Consider the following 23363-nt stretch of genomic DNA (forward strand, 5'->3'; position numbering starts at 1 on the left):
GAGAGAGAGAGAGAGAGAAAGAGGAAGAAGAGGAGGAGGACGAGGAAGAGGAGAAGGAGGAGAGGGGAGGGAAGGGGAGTCAGGTATGGGCTTTTGAAAAATCTCAAAACTTGCCCTGGGTGTGGTGGCACAGGTCTATAACCCCAGGAGGCAGAGGCAGGCAGATTTCTGTGAGTCTGAGGCCAGTCTGGTGTATAAAGCAAGTTCCAGGATATCCAGGGCTGTTCACACAGAGAAACTGTGTTTCAGGGGAGTGGGGCAGAGACCTCAAAATCCACTTCTAGTGACATATTTTCTCTAGCAAGGCCACACCTTTTCTAATCCTTCTAATTTTATCAAAGAACCCCAGTGACTAAGCACTCAAATATATGATCTTAAAGGTATCGTCCTTCTTCAAACCACCACACATCATATAGAAAATCCTGTCTTCTAATGGTTTTCCCCAGTAGTCATGCTCTCATGCCTTTCTCCTCCTTTCAGACAAGATGTATCCCTATGCAGGCCTTGAACTCCTGATCCTCCTCTTCTGCCTTCTAAGTGCTGGTATACACTACCCTGTCTGTCATTGACAGGAAGCTCCCAGACTCTTCTTAGGTAGAAAGAGGTAAGCATGTGATCTTTGCCCTGTCTCTTTCAGATCGGCTCTTATTTTGGGGCCTCCCTCTGTTCTGTGGACATGGACGCTGATGGCAATACCAACTTGATCCTCATTGGGGCCCCTCATCACTATGAGAAGACCCGAGGGGGCCAGGTGTCAGTGTGCCCCTTGCCTAGGGGGGTGAGTGATGGGCCTAGTGGTCTGGGTGTGAAGGGGAGGGTTGCCAGGATATTTGGTCTGTCACTCTTTCTGTCTAGCAGAGAGCACGGTGGCAGTGTGAAGCTATTCTCCATGGCGATCAGGGCCATCCATGGGGTCGCTTTGGGGCAGCATTGACAGTGCTGGGAGATGTGAATGGAGACAAACTGACAGATGTGGCCATTGGGGCCCCAGGAGAGCAGGAGAATCAGGGTGCTGTCTACATTTTTCATGGAGCATCAGTAGCCAGCATCAGTACCCCTCACAGCCAGGTAAGACCCCATTACTGACCTTGCACAGCACTGACTTGTATGATATGGAGGGCCTCTGATTTAACTGCTGGATCAGTTTTCCTTCATTTCTTCCAGAACCTTCAAAAATAGTAACATACCTTTCAGAGATGCCTCAGAGCATCCCCAGTCTAGATGAATTCTCTGTAATGGTAGGCAGTGCTTCAGGGTCCCCACTCAACTTTATGGCTGAGGCCTGTGGCTCTAGACAGCAAGCCGAGGGGGTCTAAGCACTGGTGTGGAACAGCAGTTAGACCAGAAGAAGAACTGTATGGTAACTGCTACTGTTTGTGCTGTTCCTTCCTCTGGAATCCCGGTGCTGGCTGAGTGCCCAAGAGTTCTGTTCCCCCCAGATCTGTCCCAATTTTAGGACTGAAAAATCCTATGTCACAGGAAACCCACACAGTTGGACACTTTATAAGACTTCACTGATCTTAGGGCTTTTCATGAGACTTCCGGGTTTAGCTTAAAATTCTGCTGTTGCTACATTAAAAGTCTGTGTGTACTGCATGCATCTGTGAATGTGGGTGTGGGCGTGAACACGAGTGTGTATGTGCACGCACGTGTGTGCACGCACTCTGTGGGTGATGAGGCGGTCAGAGACTGATGGTAGGATGTTCTTTTCAATCACTTCGTCTTATTCCCCCTGACCCCCTTTGGAGGCAAGGTCTCACCATCTAGCCTCGGCTGGCCTGGAATGTGCTACGCAGACCAGGCTGACCTCAAACACATACAGACTCACCTGCTTCAGCCTCCAAAGTGCTGGGATTAAAGGTGTGCACCGCTATGCCCAGCCCTTTTCCTTATAGGTTTTGATGTTTTTTAAAATTAAATTTTATTTTATTTATGCGTATGTGTGTATTGCCTACCTGAGTTTATGTGCACCACATACCTGCAGGTGCCCACAGATGTCAGAGGGCAGTGGATCCCCTGGGGCTGGAGTTACAAGCAGTCATAAGCTGCCTGATGTGGGTGCCAGGAATCAAACCCACATCCTGTGCAAGAGCCATCTCTCCAGCCCTCAAATTAAACCTCTCCTTTGATATTTTCATATGTATATACAGTACATCCTGGATTTTCTCACCCCATCTTCCCTTGTCCCCTGCTAGCCCTCTTTCCCACATACATAGCCATACTCATGTGTTTTGGTTTTGATTTGAGACTCACTGTGGTCAACCAGGGCCATCTATGTGACCATGGGTTTGGCGAAGGGTGGGCTCACCAGGGGTTACCAAACATAGGCCAGAGGCTTTTAATTGACAGGCGATGCCTCCATACAGTACACAAGATATTCTTTCTGCAGTGTGGGGCTTACACATGGAGAGCTGCCATGCTTGGCTCATGGTAGTTTTTAAATGAATGAACTCAGCGTGGTTCTTTTGTATTGAGTCTTGAAATTAAGTAGCCCTGAATCCTGAATCCTGGCCCCAGAACTGGCCCCAGTGACTCTGTCACTGCTGCATGGGTTCCCTGCTTGTGGAGTCCTTGCAGTTTAGCCTGCCTCACCCACCCATACTGTGTTATTTCTGAGCAAGCTGAGGCCATGTGGTCTTATGGTCTCTGGTTTCTAGTCTTTTCCGACTCTCAAATTTTCCTATATTTCTTTATAAAATATATTATGGTAAAAAAATTTTTTTTCGGAGCTGGGGACCGAACCCAGGGCCTTGCACTTGCTAGGCAAGCACTCTACCACTGAGCTAAATCCCCAACCCCTATGGTAAAAATTCTTAAATAGTTGACTCTTATTAGACTTGAAATGCACTATCTCACACTTGACCTGCTCTAGCTCCTTCTAGGCATTGGTTGGTAATCCTTCATTTTGCCTCCTCCCTGAGTCCCCTCTGCCACACTCGGCTTTGCTTGTATGGTTTGATTATTTTAGACAGCTTCATGTAGTGGGGTGATTTGACCTTTTGTGTCTGGCTTATTTTATGAGGAGTAATATCTTCTAGGTTCATTCCTATTGGCACAAATGACAGATTTTCCTTCTTTGTAGGGGCTGAATTGTATTCCACTATAGATAAATGCCACTGTTGGGGCGACTTGTCCTCAGTCATCTCACACGCAGGTCATCTCATTTCTTGGCTTTTGTGAATGGTGTGTGTCTTAGTCAGGATCTCTATCTCAGCGATGAAACACCATGACCAAAAAGCAAGTTGGGGAGGAAAAGATTTATATTTCAGACCATCTATTTCAGAGATTCAATCATTGGAGGAAGTCAGCACTGGAACTCACACAGGGCAGGAACCTGGAGGCAGGAGCTGATGCAGAGGCCATGGAGGAGTGCTGCTCACTGGCTTGCTCCCCGTAGCCTGCTCAGCCTGCTTCCTTACAGAACCCAGGACCAGCAGCCCAGGGACGGCATCACTCACCGTGGGCTGGGCTCTTCCCTGTTGATTACTAAGTGAGAAAATGCTCTACAGCTAGTGGGGTTTTTCTCAGCTGAGGCTCCTTCCTTCCTTTCCTATGTTTTTATTAATCATTTTATTCGTTTACATTTCAAATGATATCCCCCTTCCTGGTTACCCCTCCACAAACCCTCTATCCCACCCACCCTCTTCCCCCTGCCCTTTGCCTCTGTGAGGGTGTTCCTCTACCCACTCACGGATTCCCACCTCTAGCATCCCCCTACACTGGGTCATGGAGCCTCCAATAGGACCAAGGGCCTCCCCTCCCACTGATGTCAGAAAAGGCCATCCTCTGCTACCTGTGTATCTGGAGCCATGGTTTCCTCCATGTATACTCTTTGGTTGGTGGTTTAGTCTCTGGGAGCTCTGGGTGATCCAGTTAGCTGATGTGGTTCTTCCTGTGGGATTACAATCCCTTCAGCTCCTTCAGTCTGTCCCCTAGCTCTTCCATTGGAGTCCCTGGGCTCAGTCCAGTGGTTGGCTGTGAATATCCTTCCTTTCTGATGACTCTGACTTGTGTCAAGTTGGCACACAAAACCAGCCAGTACGGTATGGCAGTAAATGTGGATGTGCTAATATTCTTTCAAGAGTCTTACTCTGATTCCTTTGAATAAAATTAAAAAGTGGGATTTCTGGATCATTAATTTCCATCAATTTCTGGATTATTAGCACTCTGAAAAGCCTGGATTCTACATAGGAGAGAAAAACATGCAAAGTTTGTCCTTCTGGGCTTGAGTTATTTTACTTAGCATGGTCATCTTCATTTTCATATGTCCCCACGAATGACCTGGGTCATTTTGGCTAGCCTGGCTGGCCAGCAAGCCCCAAGGATCTATACGCTATCTTCCACCCTTCAGTGCTGGAGTCACAGACACACATGCCCAGGTTTTATGTGTGCTGATCCAGACTCAGGTTCTTTAACGGGCACAGCAGGTGCACAACAGGTGCACAGCAGGTGCTTACCCACCCTCCTTCTTGCTTTTCTATTTACATCTTTATTTTGAGACAATGTATCACTCTGTAGCTAGGCTGACCTGGAGGTCAGAGTCCTCCTGCTCTAGCCTCCCAAAGCCGCAATTACAGCTGTGTGTTTCCACGCCCATTCTTTTTTTATGCATTTTAAATTAAGCTGTTCTTTTTGTCTATAATACTTTGACATGTAGGTTGTTAACTAGAAATATTTGCTCATAGTTACTTTAAGACCTACAAACAGAAAGTGTATAAATATTTCTTCAGCAAGTCTTGACAGATGTAAGTCTTATCCCTTTTAGTATACAGACATGCGCCTGGATGTGGTAGAATACACCAGTAACGCCAGTGCACAGGAGGGAGAGGTAGGAAGAGGTCATGAAGGCCCTCTTGGGCTATATAGCAAGTTCAAGGCCAGCCTGGGCTATATATCCAGACTTTGCTCTAGCCCCTCCAAACCTCAAATTCCTCTCAACAAAAACCTCAAACAATATAGAGCATCACCTCTCCAGTCAATTCCTATCCTCTCTCCTATCCTGGAAACAACCACAGTTCTGATTATTTTTTTCCCAGTTCTGCTCATGCTGGACTGGAGTACACTGCACAGACTTGAGACATTGCTGCCATGGTGCATCTCCACAGCTTACACACTGATGCCATGCTCTCTCTCACTGGTGCAGGTGTGTGTGTGTGTGTGTGTGTGTGTGTGTGTGTGTGTGTGTGTGCGTGCGCTGACATATAGATCTCAAGAAATGGATTTTTAGGTATTAGTAAGCACAGTTAACAGATATCAAATACTGGGCTGGCAAGATGGCTCAGTTGGAAAAAAGCTTCCCACAAAGTGGTTCAGTCTTCAGAACCCTCATGGCGGCTGGAGGGAAGCGACTTCTTCAAACTGTCCTCTCACCTCTACACACACACTTGGCACACACACTACAGTGACCCAAGTTCACTTCCTGGGACCCACATGGTGGAAGGAGAGAACTGATTTCTGAAGTTGTCCTCTGTCCTCCACTTGAGCATGGTGGTGTGAGAGTCCCCCTATCCTCCAAGGAAGATAAATGTAACAAAAGAGATAATTTGGGTTAGATCAATACTCAGTGTTTGCATTTTTCTGCCTATGTAAATGAGGATCAGATGAGACAAACAGTATATTTTTATTTCTTTTTTTTGTAAAACTTTCAATTTTCTTTAGGAAACTCAGATAACCCAGGAAAACTTTGGATGTTGACTTAAACAGTTCCTTAATACGCTTTTTTTTTTTTTTTAAAAAAAGGTGACAAATAGTGTTTTTTTTTACCTTAAATGTAAACTACATGCATCAGGAACTGTAGGGTAGTTCTTCGCCATTCCAAAAGCCCCTTAGTTTCTAAAATAAAAATCAAAATGTTTTATTATTGTTCAGTCGTTCAAGTTATATCAAAATATTTCCCTTATATTTAGAATTGTAGTCTTTAATCTGGATTGTACACTGGTATTATTTGCATATTTAAAACAATATATGCAGAGAGTTTACTGGTTTGCCCAAACCAAGCTCCCATTGGCTAGAGACCCTGAGGATGGGATTTTGGGACTGTACAGGGGGGAATCGCTGTGTGCACAAGATAAGTCATCTGAATTCCTTAAAAAGTCTGGGCAGTAAAGAAGAGAATCTGTACCTTGGCTAACTGAGTCACAAGCGTCTCTATTTTCTCTCTTCTTCCCTCCCTCAGCGGATCGCAGGCGCCCGCTTCTCCCCCGGGCTCCAGTACTTTGGGCAGTCTCTGAGTGGGGGCAAGGATCTCACAATGGACGGCCTGATGGACTTGGCTGTGGGGGCGCAGGGGCGTCTTCTGCTGATCAGGTGAGAAGCCCTCCATTGCACTTGCCCTTCCCACCCTTGGGACCTCTCTGCTGGTTCCTGATGGCACTCTGATGGCCCTCTAGAGCCCAGCCTGTGCTGAGACTGGAGGCAACCATGGAATTCAGCCCCAAGAATCTAGCAAGGAGTGTGTTTGCGTGTCAAGAAGAAGTAGTCAAAAACAAGGATGCTGGGGAGGTCAGAGTCTGCCTCCATGTCCGCAAGAACACCAAGGACAGGCTGCGAGAAGGTGAGAGGTGCTGGGTAAACCAGGTGTACAGGACAGTGTCTCATCCTGGTCTACCCAGTCTTCTAGCAGAAGAAAGTTCTGACTGGCACTGACAGCCTTTTAAAACCTTGATAGAACGAGTGGAACAGCCCCCAAAACATTATCAGAAAAGTGACCAGAGAAGTGGCACTTTGCATTGTGTCAGTAGTCCAGAGAAAGAGAAGCAGGACAGAGAGCAAACTAGGTTCTCTCTCTCTCTCTCTCTCTCTCTCTCTCTCTCTCTCTCTCTCTCCCTCTCCCTCTCCCTCTCCCTCTCCCTCTCCTTCTCCTTCTCCCTCTCTCTCTCCCTCTCTCTCTCTCTCTGTCTCCCTCCCTTCCTTCCTCCTTCAGTCCTTCCTTCTTTTATCTTCTTTTTTTAAAATGTAAGAATATCTGTTCATATTTTTGTATTTTTACTACATCTGGAAGCACCTGTCTAGTCACCCACAGTGCGCCAATGTTTAAATTTACATAGACTGTTATACTTTATGAATTTATCTGAAACTTTTTACTTAACATAATAATATGATAATAAATTATTTTTTCAAGGCAAAGTCTCATGCAGCCACGGCTAACCTTAGTTATATAACCCAGGAAGATGAACCTGGACGTCATGTTTTTTTTAGCCCCTCCTCCCAAGTGTTGGAACTACCAGAGCACACCACCATGCCCAGTTTTATGTGTTGCTGGGGACTGAACTCAGAACTTGTGTATGCTTGACAAGCAGCTTTACAATTGAGCAGTATTCCCCAACTTAATGTTTTTATTATTACTTACCAAAAATGGTTTTTAAATAATTATTTTCAACATTCAAAATTAGAGACCAATAGGAGACCAGTATATTGTATTCTTAGACACGTTTTACATCTTCCCAAACACATTTCATCTAGTGATTTATGTTTTTCTTTTCTTTGCCAAGGAATCTTTGAAAATTACTTTAAAGAAAGATTTATTATATTTTAAATGATGTGCATGGCTCTTTATGGATATGTGTCTGCATAGGAATGTGCTCAGCAGTGTGGGTACCCACAGAGTCCAGCAGGGGGCGCTAGATCCCTGGAGCTGATGTTTCAGGCAACTATGAGCTGTTTGGTGTGGGTGCTGGGAGCAGGATTCCTGTCTTCTGTGAGAGCAGCCTGTGCTTATAACCACCAAACCGTCTCTCCAGGCTGTTAATTCAGCTCACTGTGTAGCTCTGGCTGGCCTTGAACGTACTATATATGCCATACTGGTCTGGAGCTTACAGACATCTACTTGCCTCTACCTCCCTGCCCTGGGATCAAAGGTGTGCGCCACCACACCTAGCTTAAATGACTTAGAAATCTTTAAAATATAAATTTTATTTATGTATTCATACATTTACATGTGTGATGGAGTACCTGAAGTCAGGGGACAGCTTGTGAGAGTCCGTTCTCTTCTTCCAACATGTAAGACTTGGGTATACAATTCAGGTAGGGTGGTTTGGCAGCAGACACCTCTACCCACTGAGCCATCTTGCCAGCCCATCCTAAGAATGCTAAGACAAACATGAAAGTCACGCCATTTTACTTCCTCACCTATAAACGTCTTTGAAATAGGAACGTTTTCTTATAAGGCCATAACATCGTTATCAGATTTAATGCACGATATGTACTTGTTAATATAAGATAATTTATCAAAAATCAAAAATTCCTGTTCCCACATTGTGGACTATTCTTGCTTTCTTCCAGCAGGATCTGCCGGGATGAGATGTGCTTTTTGCTTACTAGTGTTTGTTTTTCTGCTCCCAGCACCCACAACAGCTTATATGTATACAACGTAGCCGTTTCTTTTACAATTTCATATGTGTATACAATGTATCTTGGCTAGAGTCACCTGTCATTGCTCTCACCTGTCCGTTTACTCAATTCCTTATTTTTCCAACTAGTCCTTGTGCTATGTTCGTGTAATTTTTTTCTTCTTTTGCTCTTTTTGGTGACCCACTGAATCTAATGCTTGTGTGAGTGTGGGTGGGTTTATTGGAGAATAGAGTAACTTAGCAGTAGCTACCCCACTGAGGAAAATGACCACCATACCCTGGCAACAGCATCCTAAGGAAGAGTGGAACCTCATGGGCCCTCTCCCATCCATGACAGAATGCTGTGTAGCTCTTGTGTGGGCAACCACAGCTGATGTGGGGTCATGAGTGCCATGGCTATGCCACATCCAGAATATTGTCTCACAGTACTCCCCCCTCCTTTGGTTTTTACATTGTTTCTACCCCCTCTTTTTTGAAGTTTCCTTAGCCCTGGGGGCAAGTGATACAGATGTCCAGTATAACTTTTTTTTTAATTTTAAAAAGCAACATTTTAATTAATTTTTTGAGAATTTCATACACAGTATTTTGATTATATTCATCCCCCCTGCTTCTCTTTTCAGTTATACCCCATCTCCCTATCTACTCAACTTTGTGTCCTTTAAAAAAAAAACCCATTGAGAGGCCAGGCCTGGTGACAACACACCTTTAATCCCAGTACTCAGGAGGCAGAGGCAGGTGGATCTCTGTGAGTTTGAGGCCAGCCTGATCTACAAAGTGAGTTCAGGTCAGCCAGGGTTACACTGAGAAACTGTGTCTCAAACAAACAAATACCCCACCCCACAACAAAAACAAAAAACAAACCCCAGAAACCATTGAGTCTAATTTGCGTTGCCCAAATACTCTTGGTAAATGGACCTGGTCGGTTGGTTGACCTACTAAGGGATCACACTCTCACACAATTGGTGGACCTACTAAGGCTCACAGCCTCACACAATTAGTTGACCTACTAAGGCTCACACCCTCACATGAAGCTCCTCTCCCTTTGCCAGCAATTGCAGTTCCCCAGCCAGGGGTGGGGCTTTCTGCTGGCTGCCCCCACATCCAGGCTGCATTCTATCGTGCCTCAGCACATGTAGATCTTCTTGTCACAGTCACCGTGAGTTCCTTTACCAACTGCTTTATTGTAACTAAAAAAACCCAAAACCAAAAACAAAAAAAACAAACCTCTTTTCCTGTTGTCATCATGATCCTAGATTTCAAATCACACTTAGATTCATGGTAATAAAAATGGGATGGTCCTGCCATACAGACAGACACAGTGTCCAAAGGGCTGGAACTGAGGACACACATAGAAGCCCACGTTCACACAGTTGTGGGATTATTTTTTAGACAAAGAGGCCCACAGTACACATTGGAGAAAAGGTAGCATCATCAACAATGGTGCTGGCCAACCCGATGGCTCCATGTGTAAGACTCTCAGAGAGAATCTTCCCTCAGGAGGGAGATCCTCAAGCCCCAATGACCAGTCCGAGTCCACCGGCTGCAATCTGTAAGAGGATTTTTATTGATCAGGATACACAGGTATCTGTGGGCGTCCCAGTCAATTTGGAAGACTGGTGTGCCTAGCAGAACCAGGGACGGGTTTTTATAGTGTATTGGGAGCAGAAGCAGGCTTACAGAAGCAGATGCATGGTTACAGGGATGTGATTGGTGGAGTAAATGAGGCATACGTGTACATTACCTATTTTGGCTATAATCATAACAGTGAGTTAGCAAAAAGTATATGGTGGTCAGGGCTTCCGGGGGGTCAGGGACTTTTTTTTTTTCTTGCCAGGTGGCCCATGGAGCAGTGTCCATAATTTAGTCTGGTTTCTGCATTTTGTTTTCTTTTCTGGTCTGTTTCATCTAAATGATGGGTCAGCTTGTCCCACATATCTAAAAACTTACTTTTTACTTCTATAGTTGAGGGCCTTGGGCTTGTACAATTCCCTTTCTGGGAGGGGGTCTTTCATTCCCCCATTTTCTTTTTGTCCTTGAGTGGAATCTTCTACTCAACTTGGTTAAGGTACCTCTGTTTTTTTTTTTTTTTAACCATCTGATATTGTTGTCTCAGCACAAAAGTTTGAATGACTGAAAGACTATATCTCTTATTATTTTTGTCTGATCTGTATAGAAACATTTTTCTTTTAGTGTAGCACACAGACTCTTTCTTTAAGGAATATCAGGTCTAATCTTTTTTTATTTTGAAGGACTACCTCTGAGAGGGAGGTTAGGTGTTCTTGGAGGTCAGCTAAAAAGTCTTTTTTATTCTTTTTTGCATTGTAGGGCAACTGAAGATGTCCTTGTGCTGCCCTTGTAGCACCTAGATAGCCTTAAATAATTCTGAACTCTCTTTTGTGTCTTATTAAGTCTTTAGCATCAGGATTCTAATCTGGACACTATCTGAACCTATACACCAAGGTCTTTTAGAACTTCTAAACTTATATAGATTGTGATCCCTGAGGTACAGTCCCAAGAAGTGTTAGGAGTACTAACATATGTAATATTACATCATTTGCAATAAAAATCAAGCCTATCTTTATACCTATTCCGAGGGAACCCAGGGCAAACAGGCAAACATGAAATTTTTGTTTCTAAAACACACTCCTCAAGTGAGCATTATAGCAACCTCTCAATCACTTAAGTCTAGGGAGCTTTTTGAAGATCTGAGTGTCCCTCTAGGTCCCAGCTCTCAGCCCCAACAGCTAGTACGCTGCTGGTGAGGGCTGAGACTTGATGGCTGTCAGGGTGGTCAGCAGCACCAGGTACGGTCCTTTCCAGCGAGGCTCGAGTGTCTGGGCTCAGTGTAGCTGTAGTCTCTAACCTGGAACTGATGGGATGTCTCAGGGGTCTCCGGGGCATAGGCTGCTGTCAGCTGTGAGCAGATTTCTTTCTGTATCACCTGTAGGTCTTTTAGCCTGGCATACAAATCATTATTACTATGACATGTTGGTTCAGTAACATCATCTAATATAGTCAGGGGAGCTGAGGCCCCATATAAGATCTCAAAGGGGGTAAAGCTGAATCTGGAAGGGGTATTTCTTGCTCTGAAGAGAGCAAGAGGGAAGGAGTGTCACCCAGTCTATGCCAGTCTCCATGGTCAATTTGGTCAGGGTCTCTTTTAAAATTTTATTTATTTATTTTACCTGTCCTGAACTTTGAGGTCTGTAAATATAACGTAATTTTTAATCAACCTCTAAATACTTGGCCACACCCTGGCTTACCTTGGCAACGAAAATAGGGCTGTTGTCTGACCAGATTACCTTGGGCACTCCAGACCTGTGGAAGATTTCTTCTAGTATCTTCTTAATGACTATTGAGGCCGTCTCTTGCTTGGTGGGGAAAGCTTCTACCTATTCCTGAAAAGATATCTATAAACACTAGGAGACATTTATAACCATATTTTCCTGGTTTTATCTCTGTGAAGTCCACTTCTCAGTAGTATCCAGGTCGTTCCCCACGGAGCCTCATACCACAGTCAACTTTCCTGAAAACAGTTACCTTTTGGCCTGGTATACATCAGTGCACTATCTGTTCCACGAGATACTTGAGACCTGTGACATAATATTTAGTTTTTGAAAACGTCTGGATGAGTTTGCTTACCCCTAAGTGAGTCTATTGATGCATTTGTTTTACCATGCCTCTGCCTGTAAAAATTGTAGCAGGATCTTCTTTCTCGTTGAGGTGTAGCAGAGTCTCTTCCTCAGCCTGGCTGGGTCATAGAGGGTCCTTAACATAGCCAGAATCTCTTTTTTTCTTGCCCTCAGATGTCAGCAGGCCCCTCTGCTGATGGGCTGTAGCAAAGGCATATGTGTTGTCCACATAGATGTTAAGTCTCTTTCTCAGCCCAAGGGCTTTGGTGAGGGGAGCGAGCTGTACCCTCTGAGTAGAAGTGCCTTCTGGTAGGGCCTGAGCCCATATGATTCTGTTTCTATCTACCACTGTTGCCCCAGCCCATCTTTTTTCTTCTCTAAGAAGCTGCTCCCATCTATGAACCAGATGGCATCTACCCCCTCTGGTGGCTGGTCAGTCAGATCTTTATGCCACTCCTGTGCTTTAGTGAGCACCTGGTGACAGTCATGAAGGGGGGTGTCTAGGTCGGGGTCCGGGAGCAGGGCTGCAGGGTTTAGACTCGTAGGGGCAGTCTGGAATCACAAGGAACAAGTGGGATACCCGGCCCACGCCAAGCTCCACCGTTCTTCGGGTAGTCCATGAGTATCATTTGTTGCCAGTAGCCCCTTGCACTCAAGGTCTTTTGCTTGACACTAGCCCATTTGGGCGTAGGAGCACAGAGTGTTGGGCCCCCGTATTCACAAAACAACTGGGCCGGCTTCCCTTCTATCTTAGCGCATAGCCAGCACTCTAGAACCAAGAGGCTTGCCTTCCGGGTTGCTGGAGAGGCCCTTCTTGTTCTTCCTGGGGCAGTCCCTGACCCAGTGTCCTTTTTCCTTTCGATAGGCACACTGATCTTTAGCTTAGGAATTCTCTTCTGTTGCCGGGTACTGTCTTCTTAGGTTCCCTAATTACTGTGGCCAGTATATATTTCTCTCTTGTCTTTTATCTCTCTTTAGCTCTCTAGCTTCTTCTTTTCTTCCTTAGCTTCCTGTTCTTTTTACCTTCTTTTCTCTTTCTCTTCCTCAGTCTCTCTCTTATATCTGCACCTTCCTCTACAGCTATTAGAGGCTGTCCACTTATGTAACTACACTTTAACTTTACTTTTTCTGTAACTTACACTAACTCTCAGCAACTTAGCTTAACCCTTTAAATTTTTGTAACTTTTTTTCTTTATATCTTTTCCTTATCTTAGCCAGATTGGTGGGGCATTTTCCAGCCCCTCGGAGACCCACCCTTGGAGCCTGGTGGCAGACCTGGAGCACTCCCTACCTTCAGGAGTATTCAAGTCAACAGTCAGGAGTGAGGGTCTTCTATCCATGTCTGGAACATTCTTTCTGGCCTCCAGTAGGATTCTGTCTTTCCTCAGTGGTAAAGAAGACCTGTAACAGTTACTAACAAGCATCTCAAATGGGATGGTGAGAAAACAAGAGAATCTAGAGAATAGAGGTCCACTGAAGAGGACAAATAGCATTTAGTCACACAGCTAAACCAGGAGGACTTTTTGGGACAAAAAGGCTGTTGTAAAAATAAGCACAAGCTTTGTGTCTGTGAAACAGAACGGCAAGCAGAGAGGGAGCTGATCTGTTACCCCGACTATCTCTCTGGACTTAAGAACTAATAACAAAAGGATGGAGAGATGGCTAGGACCTGGGTGCTAGATGCCAAGTGGCTGACAAAAGAATTGTAACCAGTTCACCTGGGACTTTCAGGACCTCAGTAGCAGCCCTTTACCAAACTGTCTCAGTGGGCTAAAGGCCCATGGAAAAGAAAACATTAATCCTGACCTTGGCCACAGCCAAAGCCCGAATTCTAAATTTTGACTGGCAAAACAAAGTTCATCACAGTTTGTTGTAGATTCCCTCCGAAACTATCTCAGGGGCTTCTCTGTCCCCCAACCTGGGGCATTTTGACCACAGGGGCAGGAACTGGCTGCTGTGGGGATAGGATCAAAGGCACTCTCCATGTCAATGATGACTAACCGGGAAGGTTACTTAATGTTGGAGATCAATTCCTCTCTTGGAATTCTTGGAATAGGGCGAGCAGATAAGGCAGGCTCCCTTAAAGAACTTCTCTTAATGAACACTCTCCTTCTGTGAGCAAGTGTTGAAGGTCTGGCCACTGAAAGCAGCAACTGGAATAATTATTTTTTCAGGGCCAAAAGTCTCATAAAACAACCACTAACTTTATATCTATCTTTTTGTTGTCAAAGCGTCAACCCCAGCCGGCCTCATCACCTTGAAACTCCTCTTACGCTGACTTGGCCTGAGCTGCGCCACTGCCCACGCGCAGCCTGTAGCTTGCTAGCAGGCCTGCATGCTTGTCACCCTCAGCCCCTATATTTTTCTACTCTGTGTTGTCCCTTCCTTAGAAGCTGTGAATGTTTAAGCAACAGGGAGAATTTTTCTTCAGGATCTAAGGTAAAGCTTTCAGGCTCTTGTTAATACCTGCTTCAGACAGGGTCACTCACTAACCTGGAGTTCTTCATACACAACTGTTAACAGCAGCTAGAATGGACAAGGGGAGCAAAGGGAGGGGCATCTCTCCTTGGGGAGGAGGCTAAGAGAGAAAGATAAAACTCCCTAGCAGAAAACAATTTTTCTCAAGCAAATTATTTCCAAGTTAAGCACCAAGAGGATCAAGTAAAACTCCTTGACAAACAAAGCAAATAGTTTCATGATTTTAAACACAGTCGTCAGTCCAAGATTTTAAACACAGTCATCTATCCAAAGTCCAAAAACGAAACAAAAGTCAAAAAGACACTCGACAATACCACAGAAAACAACCCAGACAAACAAGACCAAGACAAAGCATCCTATAACCAATTTCCACAGATGTTCAAAGAAAATTAGGACACAAAGAAGACAAACAATTCCAACAGTCAGACAGACAGACGCACCGCGCGGCTTTGGTGTCAAACTGAAACCAAAAATTCAGACAGAGGCGACAAGGGTCCGGATCCTTCAGTGGATCCGGCTCTCTCCTCTCTCCTCCAACCCAAAACCACGTATCCTTCCGATACAGGCTGAGCCCCGAAAAACCGGGCTCTAAACACCCTTGGAACGTCTTCCAGGGCTGCGGGGGAGAAGTCCGAGCTCGTCAGCTCCTTCTCTGGCCCGCCCAAATACAAACGGTCTAGACCCAAGCCAAGTAACTAAGCATTTACAGAACAAGTCACAAAGCAAGACAAGACAGGACAAGACAAACACTGGCCAGCTTACCTCCCGGTGGGTGGTCGGTGGTCTCTAGGCAGAGGATCTCCGATCCCGGACGAGCCCCCATATGTAAGACTCTCAGAGAGAATCTTCCCTCAGGAGGGAGATCCTCAAGCCCCAATGACCAGTCCGAGTCCACCGGCTGCAATCTGTAAGAGGATTTTTATTGATCAGGATACACAGGTATCTGTGGGCGTCCCAGTCAATTTGGAAGACTGGTGCGCCTAGCAGAACCAGGGACGGGTTTTTATAGTGTATTGGGAGCAGAAGCAGGCTTACAGAAGCAGATGCATGGTTACAGGGATGTGATTGGTGGAGTAAATGAGGCATACGTGTACATTACCTATTTTGGCTATAATCATAACAGTGAGTTAGCAAAAAGTATATGGTGGTCAGGGCTTCCGGGGGGTCAGGGACTTTTTTTTTTCTTGCCAGGTGGCCCATGGAGCAGTGTCCATAATTTAGTCTGGTTTCTACATTTTGTTTTCTTTTCTGGTCTGTTTCGTCTAAATGATGGGTCAGCTTGTCCCACATATCTAAAAACTTACTTTTTACTTCTATAGTTGAGGGCCTTGGGCTTGTACAATTCCCTTTCTGGGAGGGGGTCTTTCACATGTTGACGAATAAGAATGGATCCCCATTTCTGACCCTGCTCGAATGTATCAAGAACCTCAGCAAAAGAGCAGCACAGTTTATTTTTTATTAATTAGCTTGCGGTATTAACTTTCTTTTTATAGCATTTTCACACATACTTTTGGTTGCCCCATCTCCCTGTTTCTCATCAGTCCCCACCTAACTCCTCCCAGCCCTGGAGGTTCTCTCTGTACTTTCATATCACATAGGTTCCATTGCCCATCATGCTCCCGTCTCTTATGCCTCTGTCACCCTTTCCATGCTCCCCTCTCTGATTTATTTGTGTTCTACACACACCCACTCACATCCGAAGTAAGATCCCATTAGAAAGTAGAAGCTAGGGTCCACATAGGAGAGAACAGTAGGTGTTTATCATTGAGCCTGCATCAGCTTGCTTAACATGTTATTCTCCTGTTTCATCCATTTTCAAACAGGTTCATTCTCCAGTGAGGGAGAACTGGTTTGGGAGGTCGAAGCGATCAAGTTAAATAAATTTTCTGTTGCCAATGGTCTGCCTTCTTTCCCTGTCCGTGTTCCTAAAGAGTGACATTATGCTTTGTGGGAGAATAGCAGTGACTGACCTAGAGAGAAACAGGAAGAGGAGAAAAGATATTTTTCTAGCTTCATTTCTACTGGTCCAGGGGTCAGAAGAGCCAGTTTGTTTTGGAGACTAGAGGACAGTAGGGAGAAGGTATCATGAAATCTACATAGAAATTCCTCTCAAGGTTTTCACTCCTAAGTGAATGTCCAGATTAGTGGCCAAACTGACAAATGAACAAACAACAACAACAACAACAACAACAACAGACTTTGGAAAAAAAAACAAAATAGTTTTCTGACATCTTACAGAATAGCCACAACCTTTGGAGGACTTAGTGGACAATACCTTTCCTCCCCCTCCCCCTCCCTCTCCCCCTCCCCCTTCCCTTCCCTCCTCCTCCCCTCCCTTCTCCCCTTCTTTCCCTACTCCTTCTTCCTACTTGAGATATAATTAAATTACTTTTTTTTTTTTTTTTTTGGAGCTGGGAACCGAACCCAGGGCCTTGAGCTTGCTAGGCAAGCACTCTACCACTGAGCCAAATCCCCAACCCCTATAATTAAATTACTTACAAAGGATAATTGTTCTTATTCTTACTTTGAAAGTAATGAATTAAGAGGCAGAGGGGTGAGATGATATGTAGAGAATTCCACATCTTGGAGCAGAGTTGTGGCCACAAACCTCTCCCTGCCTGGTTCCTGATCAATGTGCCCTCTCCTTTCAGGAGACATCCAGAGCACTGTCACTTATGACCTGGCTTTAGACCCCGGCCGCTCAGTTGTCCGAGCCTTCTTTGATGAAACAAAGAACGGCATACTCAGGCGCATCCGGGTCTTTGGATTGACACAGAAATGTGAAACCCTGAAGCTAATTTTACCGGTGAGGCGGCAAATGTCTGATCTCCTGGCTGAGGGTGGGGTGGTCTTAGGAAACTGAAGAAGGCAGATCCTTCTATCCCTGCTATCTCTTAGGACTGTGTGGACAACTCAGTGAGTCCCATCATCCTGCGCCTTAATTACACACTGGTTGGGGAGCCCTTGCGGTCCTCTAGGGACCTTCGGCCAGTTCTGGCTATGGAGGCTCAGAGGATCTTCACAGCTATGGTGAGTCCTGGAGTTGGGGCCCCGCAGGAGGAGAGGATAGAACAGAGTGGGCTTGCTAGAACATTGCTTTTTTATGTTACTTCATTTAAACATTTTATTGTTCCTTTAACCATTTCCTTTACCCTCCTTTTGATCATACTCTTTTTCTAGTTTCCCTTTGAGAAGAATTGTGGCAATGACACCATTTGCCAGGATGATCTCAGCATCACCGTGAGTTCCATACGGTGAGTGCCTTTCTGTTATTGATTCCCTCAGACCTGAATCGATGTGCTCCTGGCCTCTGAGGGAGCCTAGGCTTCTTCAGAGATATTTGTGGGGCACGAGGTTCTTAGTGCCTGCTCTGCTCATGGCCCTGTCTCTCCAAGTGTCTGCAGCCTCTCTCCATCAAAACAGACTTGCTTCAGGGAAGCCCTTGACACCTCATAGCCTGTCTTGCTATTCCCCCCCAGCGTGAACACTTTGGTGGTGGGAGACTCCCGGGACTTTGACGTGAGTGTGACTCTGAGAAATGATGGCGAGGATTCCTATGGGACCAAGGTTACCTGTTATTACCCATCTGGCTTGTCTTACCGGAAGGTGTCAGCAAGCCAGGTAGCCAAATCCTCTTCAGTTTCTTGGGTCTGCCTTCCTCACCTCCCCATGGCTGGCAGTACTACATTTGTCTGCCTTGGTTCCAGAACCAGTTCTCCAAGAAGCCTTGGCGTGTGATAGCTGAGCCCAGTTCTTCTGAAGGGCAAGGGGTTCTGAAGAGCACCATCTGGGATATAAACCATCCCATCTTTCCCGCTAATTCTGAGGTCAGAGCTCTGTCCCCTGCTGTCCTCTGTCTGCTGTCATCTTATGGGATTCTTGTCTTAAAATCATTTCTTCTCTCTGACCCATAAATCAGCTTTATTGAGATGTAAAAACATCCCATAAACTCACCCATTGTGTACAATCCGGTGGCTTGTAGGTATTCTTAGAATTATGCATCCATCACTCTGATCAATCTGAGACCTTGCTAATGGCCCCTGGGGCTCCTAATTTACCTCCTCCGCATATCTCTGATCCACAGACACATGCAGTTGTATGGTTGGCTTTTTTTCATCAACCGTTACGTTTTTTTTTTTTTTTTTGGTTCTTTTTTTCGGAGCTGGGGACCGAAAACCATTACATTTTTAAGGACCACTTTCCCCCCTCCCTCCCTCCTTCCTTTCCTCCCGCCCTCCCTTCTTCCTTTCTAAGTTTTGAACAATATTCTTTTGTGTGGGCAGATCATGTTTGATTTATCCCATTTGGTGGTTGGCCAATGACTGTGCTGTTTACTGTTTACCATTTTTAATCACTGTCTCCATTCTCCGATGCCAGGTCACGTTTAATGTCACATTTGATGTGGACTCTGATGCCTCCCTTGGGAACAAACTGCTCCTCAAGGTCGTTGTGACCAGGTACCTGTTCCCACAAAGCCCCTTACCCAGGACGGACCTTTTTCTTCTCTCTGCTGGCTCTCTGTTTTGATGACCAGTTTATTCCACAAGCACTGATTGAGTGCACACCTAAGTGCTAGGCATTGATTGTGTGGACTGCTGGGGGCAATGGTAATGAAGGAGACGGCTGACGCTCAATGATTCAGACAGGCAAGGAAACTGGTAACCATAAGACAGCATAAAATAAAGGAGCGAGTAGTGGTAGTGGTCGGGATGCCGTGTTGAGAGAAGACTCCTGAAGTATTTACGGTGTGAGTAAGTCAAGCGACGGCATAAAGGTAGAAGGAAGCACTCACCTGGCAAAACCTGGAGCTTGGAGGTGTCCAGGCTTCAGACCAGCTTAGGCAGGGCCTGTGAGGTGGCTCGGTGGGTGAAGAGGGATGCCTTCCATTCCTTCCCTGGACCCCCATGTGAAGGTGGAAGGAGAGAACTGACGACAAAGTTGTCCTCTACCTTATAACATATGTGCTGTGGCGTGTATGAACCCGTCCCCCACCCATGACAGCAGTAAGCATAGACAGAGATCTCTGAGATGGCTTGTCAGGTAAGGCTGCCAAGCCTGATGGCCCAGGTTCAATCCCTGGAACCCACATGGTGGAAAGAGCAAACCAAACCAGCTCCCATAAGCTGTTTTCTGACACCTCCCCCCCCACGATGTGGAGAGCTGTGGGGGGCCGAGTCTCAGTTCTTAGAGGTGGATAAGAACTGCTTTCCTTTCAGCGAGAACAACGTGTCCAGGACCGACAAAACTGAGTCTCAGTTGGAGCTGCCTGTGAAGTACGCCATCTACATGGTCGTCACCAGGTGCTGCTCCACCCCACCCGTCCCCTCAGGCTGGACACCGCCAGCTTTGTCATTGTGTTCATTCGCTGCCTTGTGTTGTGTGTATGTATGAAGGAAGTGTGTGTGTGTGTGTGTGTGTGTGTGTGTGTATGTATGAAGGAAGTGTGTGTGTGTGTGTGTGTGTGTGTGTGTGCACTCGCGCACGCATGCCCAAACCCACACACTCAGTGTCTGACAGACATTGCCTCTGAGGGCTGCATTACCACCTTCCTAATCTCTGTATATTCAGTTCAAGCCCCCCCCCCTTTCAGGACACCTTCATCTTCTGCCACCTGTTGTCCCCTCTTTTTCTCTTTTAGTGGTGAGAGTTCTATCAAATATCTCAACTTCACAGCTTCAGAGATGACCAGTAAGGTCATACAGCATCAGTACCAGGTGAGGAGCTGGGCAAGCCTGGGTCCTGAGAGGATGCTGAGAAGAAGGGAACTTGATGTAAAGAGAAGGCAGAAGCAATCATAGGAAGCATGAATACTGAGTTTCCTGTGTGTCAGGCACAGCTCTAAGTTTGAGCTACACCCCTCCCCAACACACACACACACACCCTTTATCAGTCTATCAGGCCCCTGAACACTCTTGCTTTCCCTTGTTTATAGATGTAGAAACTAAGGGTCAGAGAGACTCATGAATTGTGTCTAGATTCTCACGGCTGGCAAGTGGCAGAGCTAGAACTTAAGATGAGCCAGCCTGCCTTACGTGTGTGGTTGGCATTTGTTTACATGCGCCCATTTCTCTGAAGAGCAGGATGCTTAGGCCTTATTCAGTGGCCCTCGGCTATAGGAAATGGGGAGCAATTCCAAGAGCTAGCTAGACCACAAGACTGGAGCCCTCACTCCCTCTTTTCTGATGTAGTTCAACAACCTGGGCCAGAGGAGCTTCCCTGTCAGCGTGGTCTTCTGGATCCCTGTCCAGATCAACAAGGTGACCATATGGGATCCTCCCCAGGTCACCTTCTCCCAGGTGAGTCCAGCTGGGTCCCTAAGATCTGTTTCTTGACTCTTCTGACTGTCCCTTCGGCAGGACCAGAGACCAGCACTCTCTTCTCTCTTCTTGGTATCTCTTTCCTCAGAACCTCTCAAGTGTCTGTCGCACTGAGCAGAAATCCCCCTCTCACTCCAAGTTCCAGGATGAGCTTGAAAGGACCCCAGTGCTGGTAAGAACACGGTGGGCTCCCGCCTCAAGGACACTCACATGGCCATCTTGGTCTTCCTCAGTCTTAGTCTTCTGGTTTTTTTTTTTTGGCCTTCCTCTTCCAGAACTGCTCTGTTGCAGTCTGCAAGAGAATCCAGTGTGACATCCCTTCCTTCAACAGTAAAGAAATATTCAACGTCACCCTCCAGGGCAATCTGCTATTTGACTGGTACATCGAGGTATGCTGTATTCTGAGGTCTCTGGGTATGGCCATGACAGCCCAGCCCCTCGGCCTCCTCCCACTCTGCTCTCTCCCACAGACTTCTCACGACCACCTCCTGCTTGTGAGCACTGCCGAGATCCTCTTTAACGACTCCGCATTTGCCCTACTTCCGGGGCAGGAGACGTTTGTGAAGGCTCAGGTACCCATCTCAGGCGTGGGTGGGGTGTTGTAGGGAGGCAGGAGCTGGAGTGAGGGATCTCATCTCTGGGTTGGCAAGAGAAGCAAGTGGGAAGAGGAGTGAGGCCTGTGGTTGGTGGTGTGATTGCCAGGAGTGGTTAACCCTTGAGCTCAGGGAACTTTCCAGAAGTTTGAGGTGTATCTCTTCTGCTATACGATTTCTCTTCTTTCTTCCCTAGACAGAGACCAAAGTGGAGCCATATAAAGTTCACAACCCTGTACCACTCATTGTGGGCAGCTCCGTCGGAGGCCTGGTGCTCTTGGCTCTCATCACTGCTGGCCTGTACAAGGTGCTTCCCGATTCTTTCTGTCCCCTCTCCCCATCTCCTCAGCAGCTCCATTATTGGGTTTGACTCAGTATTGCTGCTAACTCTGCGACTCTGGGTCGTGGCTCGCTCAGTGCCTAGATTTCTTCAGTTGTAAAACAATACTGTGAACGCCCATTTTACAGAGAATTAATTTAATACGTGCAGAGTAACTAAGATGCCCCTGGTTCACAGTGACCACCAGAGAAAGAGTGATACCTGTTCCCTTTTACATTTTCTCCTGGCCCCCAGCATGGATGCTGTTTCTCTCCCTGCCTGATTTCCCCCGGTCCTTTTTATTTTCTGCCCTGTCAATCTTTGTCCCCCTTAGTCATCTTGTCTGTCTGTCTGTCCGTCTGTCTGTCTTTGTCTCCCCCACCCCTTCTCTTTTTGGTTTTGTCTGATCTTGACCTGCAACCATGGATTCTGTGGCCTTACCCTGTGTCTTTACCCTGACAGCTTGGCTTTTTCAAACGACAGTACAAGGACATGATGAATGAAGCCGCTCCCCAAGATGGCCCCCCTCAGTAATGGCCTTTGTTCCATGGAGTGACCTCTCCAACAACAAGCAGGTCTAGACGGTCAGACCAACAGCGAGGCTGGTGGACAGACATGTCCTTTAGAAGACTGTTGCCGTGACGTCTTATACAGAAATGGAGTTTCTGTGTGTGTGTGTGTGTGTGTGTGTGTGTGTGTGTTGGAAGTCAGAACAGCAAAGAACAGCACGCGCGCGCACACACACACACACACACACACACACACACGGTTTTAAACAAGTGGTAGCACTTTTTTACTGTTATGCATATTGTCTTTTTATTAATATGCTCAAATAATTTTATATAAGTTATAAAGTAGCTCAGAGTATTCCCTTGTGATTTAACATATTTAACATTTAATGTAATCTCCTTTGGACATATTATTTCCAGCCATTTGCTATTGTGAACAATGCTGAATTAATAAATTGGGTATATCTAATTTTTACATATTTATGAGAGTAATTTATTAGATATATTTCTAGAAGTTTGCCTTCTACTTGAAGTGAGCCCCAAATAAAATTTGATAGGAAGATGAGCTTGGTGGTGCACACTTATAACCCTTTCCACTTAGGGGCAGAGGCAGCAAGATTGTGAGGCCAAGACCAGTTTGGGCTAAGAGTGACTTCAAGGCCAGTCCAAGTAACTTATCAAGACTTTTCTCAACAGAATAAATGAATAAACAAGGACTGGGGATATAGCCTAGCGGTTGAGCACTTGCTTAGCATGCATGAGGCCCTAGACTTTCTCCTCAGCCACCCTTCTTCTGGCTCCCCCACCCACCACACAATTCAGGTGAGAGAAGGATCCACAACGTACCTACAGGTTGAGGGAGCTATCTGGGGAATGAAAGGCAGCTGTCAATCAACAGGAATGCCCTGTGCCTCTGGAACTGATAGGAGACAGTGAGTCACACCCACCTGAGAGATGATGAATAACACATACCTGGGAGACACTGAATACTGCACACCTGGGAGACACTGAATACTGCACACCTGGGAGACCCTGAATACCGCACACCTGGGAGACCCTGAATACCGCACACCTGGGAGACCCTGAATACTGCACACCTGGGAGACTCTGAATACTGTACACCTGGGAGACCCTGAATGCCGCATACCTGGGAGACCCTGAATACTG

General features: G+C 46.1%; 1 protein-coding gene and 1 long non-coding RNA gene across 3 annotated transcripts in view; one reads left to right on the forward strand and one right to left on the reverse strand.

Annotated features, from left to right (window-relative positions):
- The window catches only part of Itgam (integrin subunit alpha M), a 50401-nt gene extending 27730 nt beyond the window's left edge, over window positions 1–22671 (forward strand). Inside the window, exons 13-30 of one of the 2 annotated variants that reach the window (XM_087624257.1) lie at window positions 638–778; window positions 856–1068; window positions 6176–6306; window positions 6390–6553; window positions 17110–17264; window positions 17357–17488; window positions 17639–17712; window positions 17938–18079; window positions 18166–18285; window positions 18836–18915; window positions 19675–19758; window positions 20097–20172; window positions 20647–20754; window positions 20864–20947; window positions 21051–21164; window positions 21246–21347; window positions 21565–21675; window positions 22150–22671. In XM_087624257.1, coding sequence (XP_087480383.1) covers window positions 638–778; window positions 856–1068; window positions 6176–6306; window positions 6390–6553; window positions 17110–17264; window positions 17357–17488; window positions 17639–17712; window positions 17938–18079; window positions 18166–18285; window positions 18836–18915; window positions 19675–19758; window positions 20097–20172; window positions 20647–20754; window positions 20864–20947; window positions 21051–21164; window positions 21246–21347; window positions 21565–21675; window positions 22150–22221 — 2103 coding nt within the window. In that variant the 3' untranslated portion in view covers window positions 22222–22671. The remainder of the gene's footprint in view (window positions 1–637; window positions 779–855; window positions 1069–6175; window positions 6307–6389; window positions 6554–17109; window positions 17265–17356; window positions 17489–17638; window positions 17713–17937; window positions 18080–18165; window positions 18286–18835; window positions 18916–19674; window positions 19759–20096; window positions 20173–20646; window positions 20755–20863; window positions 20948–21050; window positions 21165–21245; window positions 21348–21564; window positions 21676–22149) is intronic. The other variant, NM_012711.2, reaches the window with a different exon arrangement.
- Window positions 9890–15436, reverse strand: LOC148007817 (uncharacterized). The gene is made up of 2 exons (XR_015647492.1): window positions 15221–15436; window positions 9890–11305 (listed from the first exon to the last, which is right to left on the reverse strand). It is a non-coding gene; the product is annotated as an uncharacterized LOC148007817 (long non-coding RNA).
- Window positions 22672–23363: the final 692 nt, after the last annotated feature.

Source organism: Rattus norvegicus, chromosome 1 (genome assembly GCF_021556685.1).
Source record: "Rattus norvegicus strain SHRSP/BbbUtx chromosome 1, alternate assembly SHRSP_T2T, whole genome shotgun sequence".
In the NCBI taxonomy this organism is placed as follows: Eukaryota; Metazoa; Chordata; class Mammalia; order Rodentia; family Muridae; genus Rattus; species Rattus norvegicus.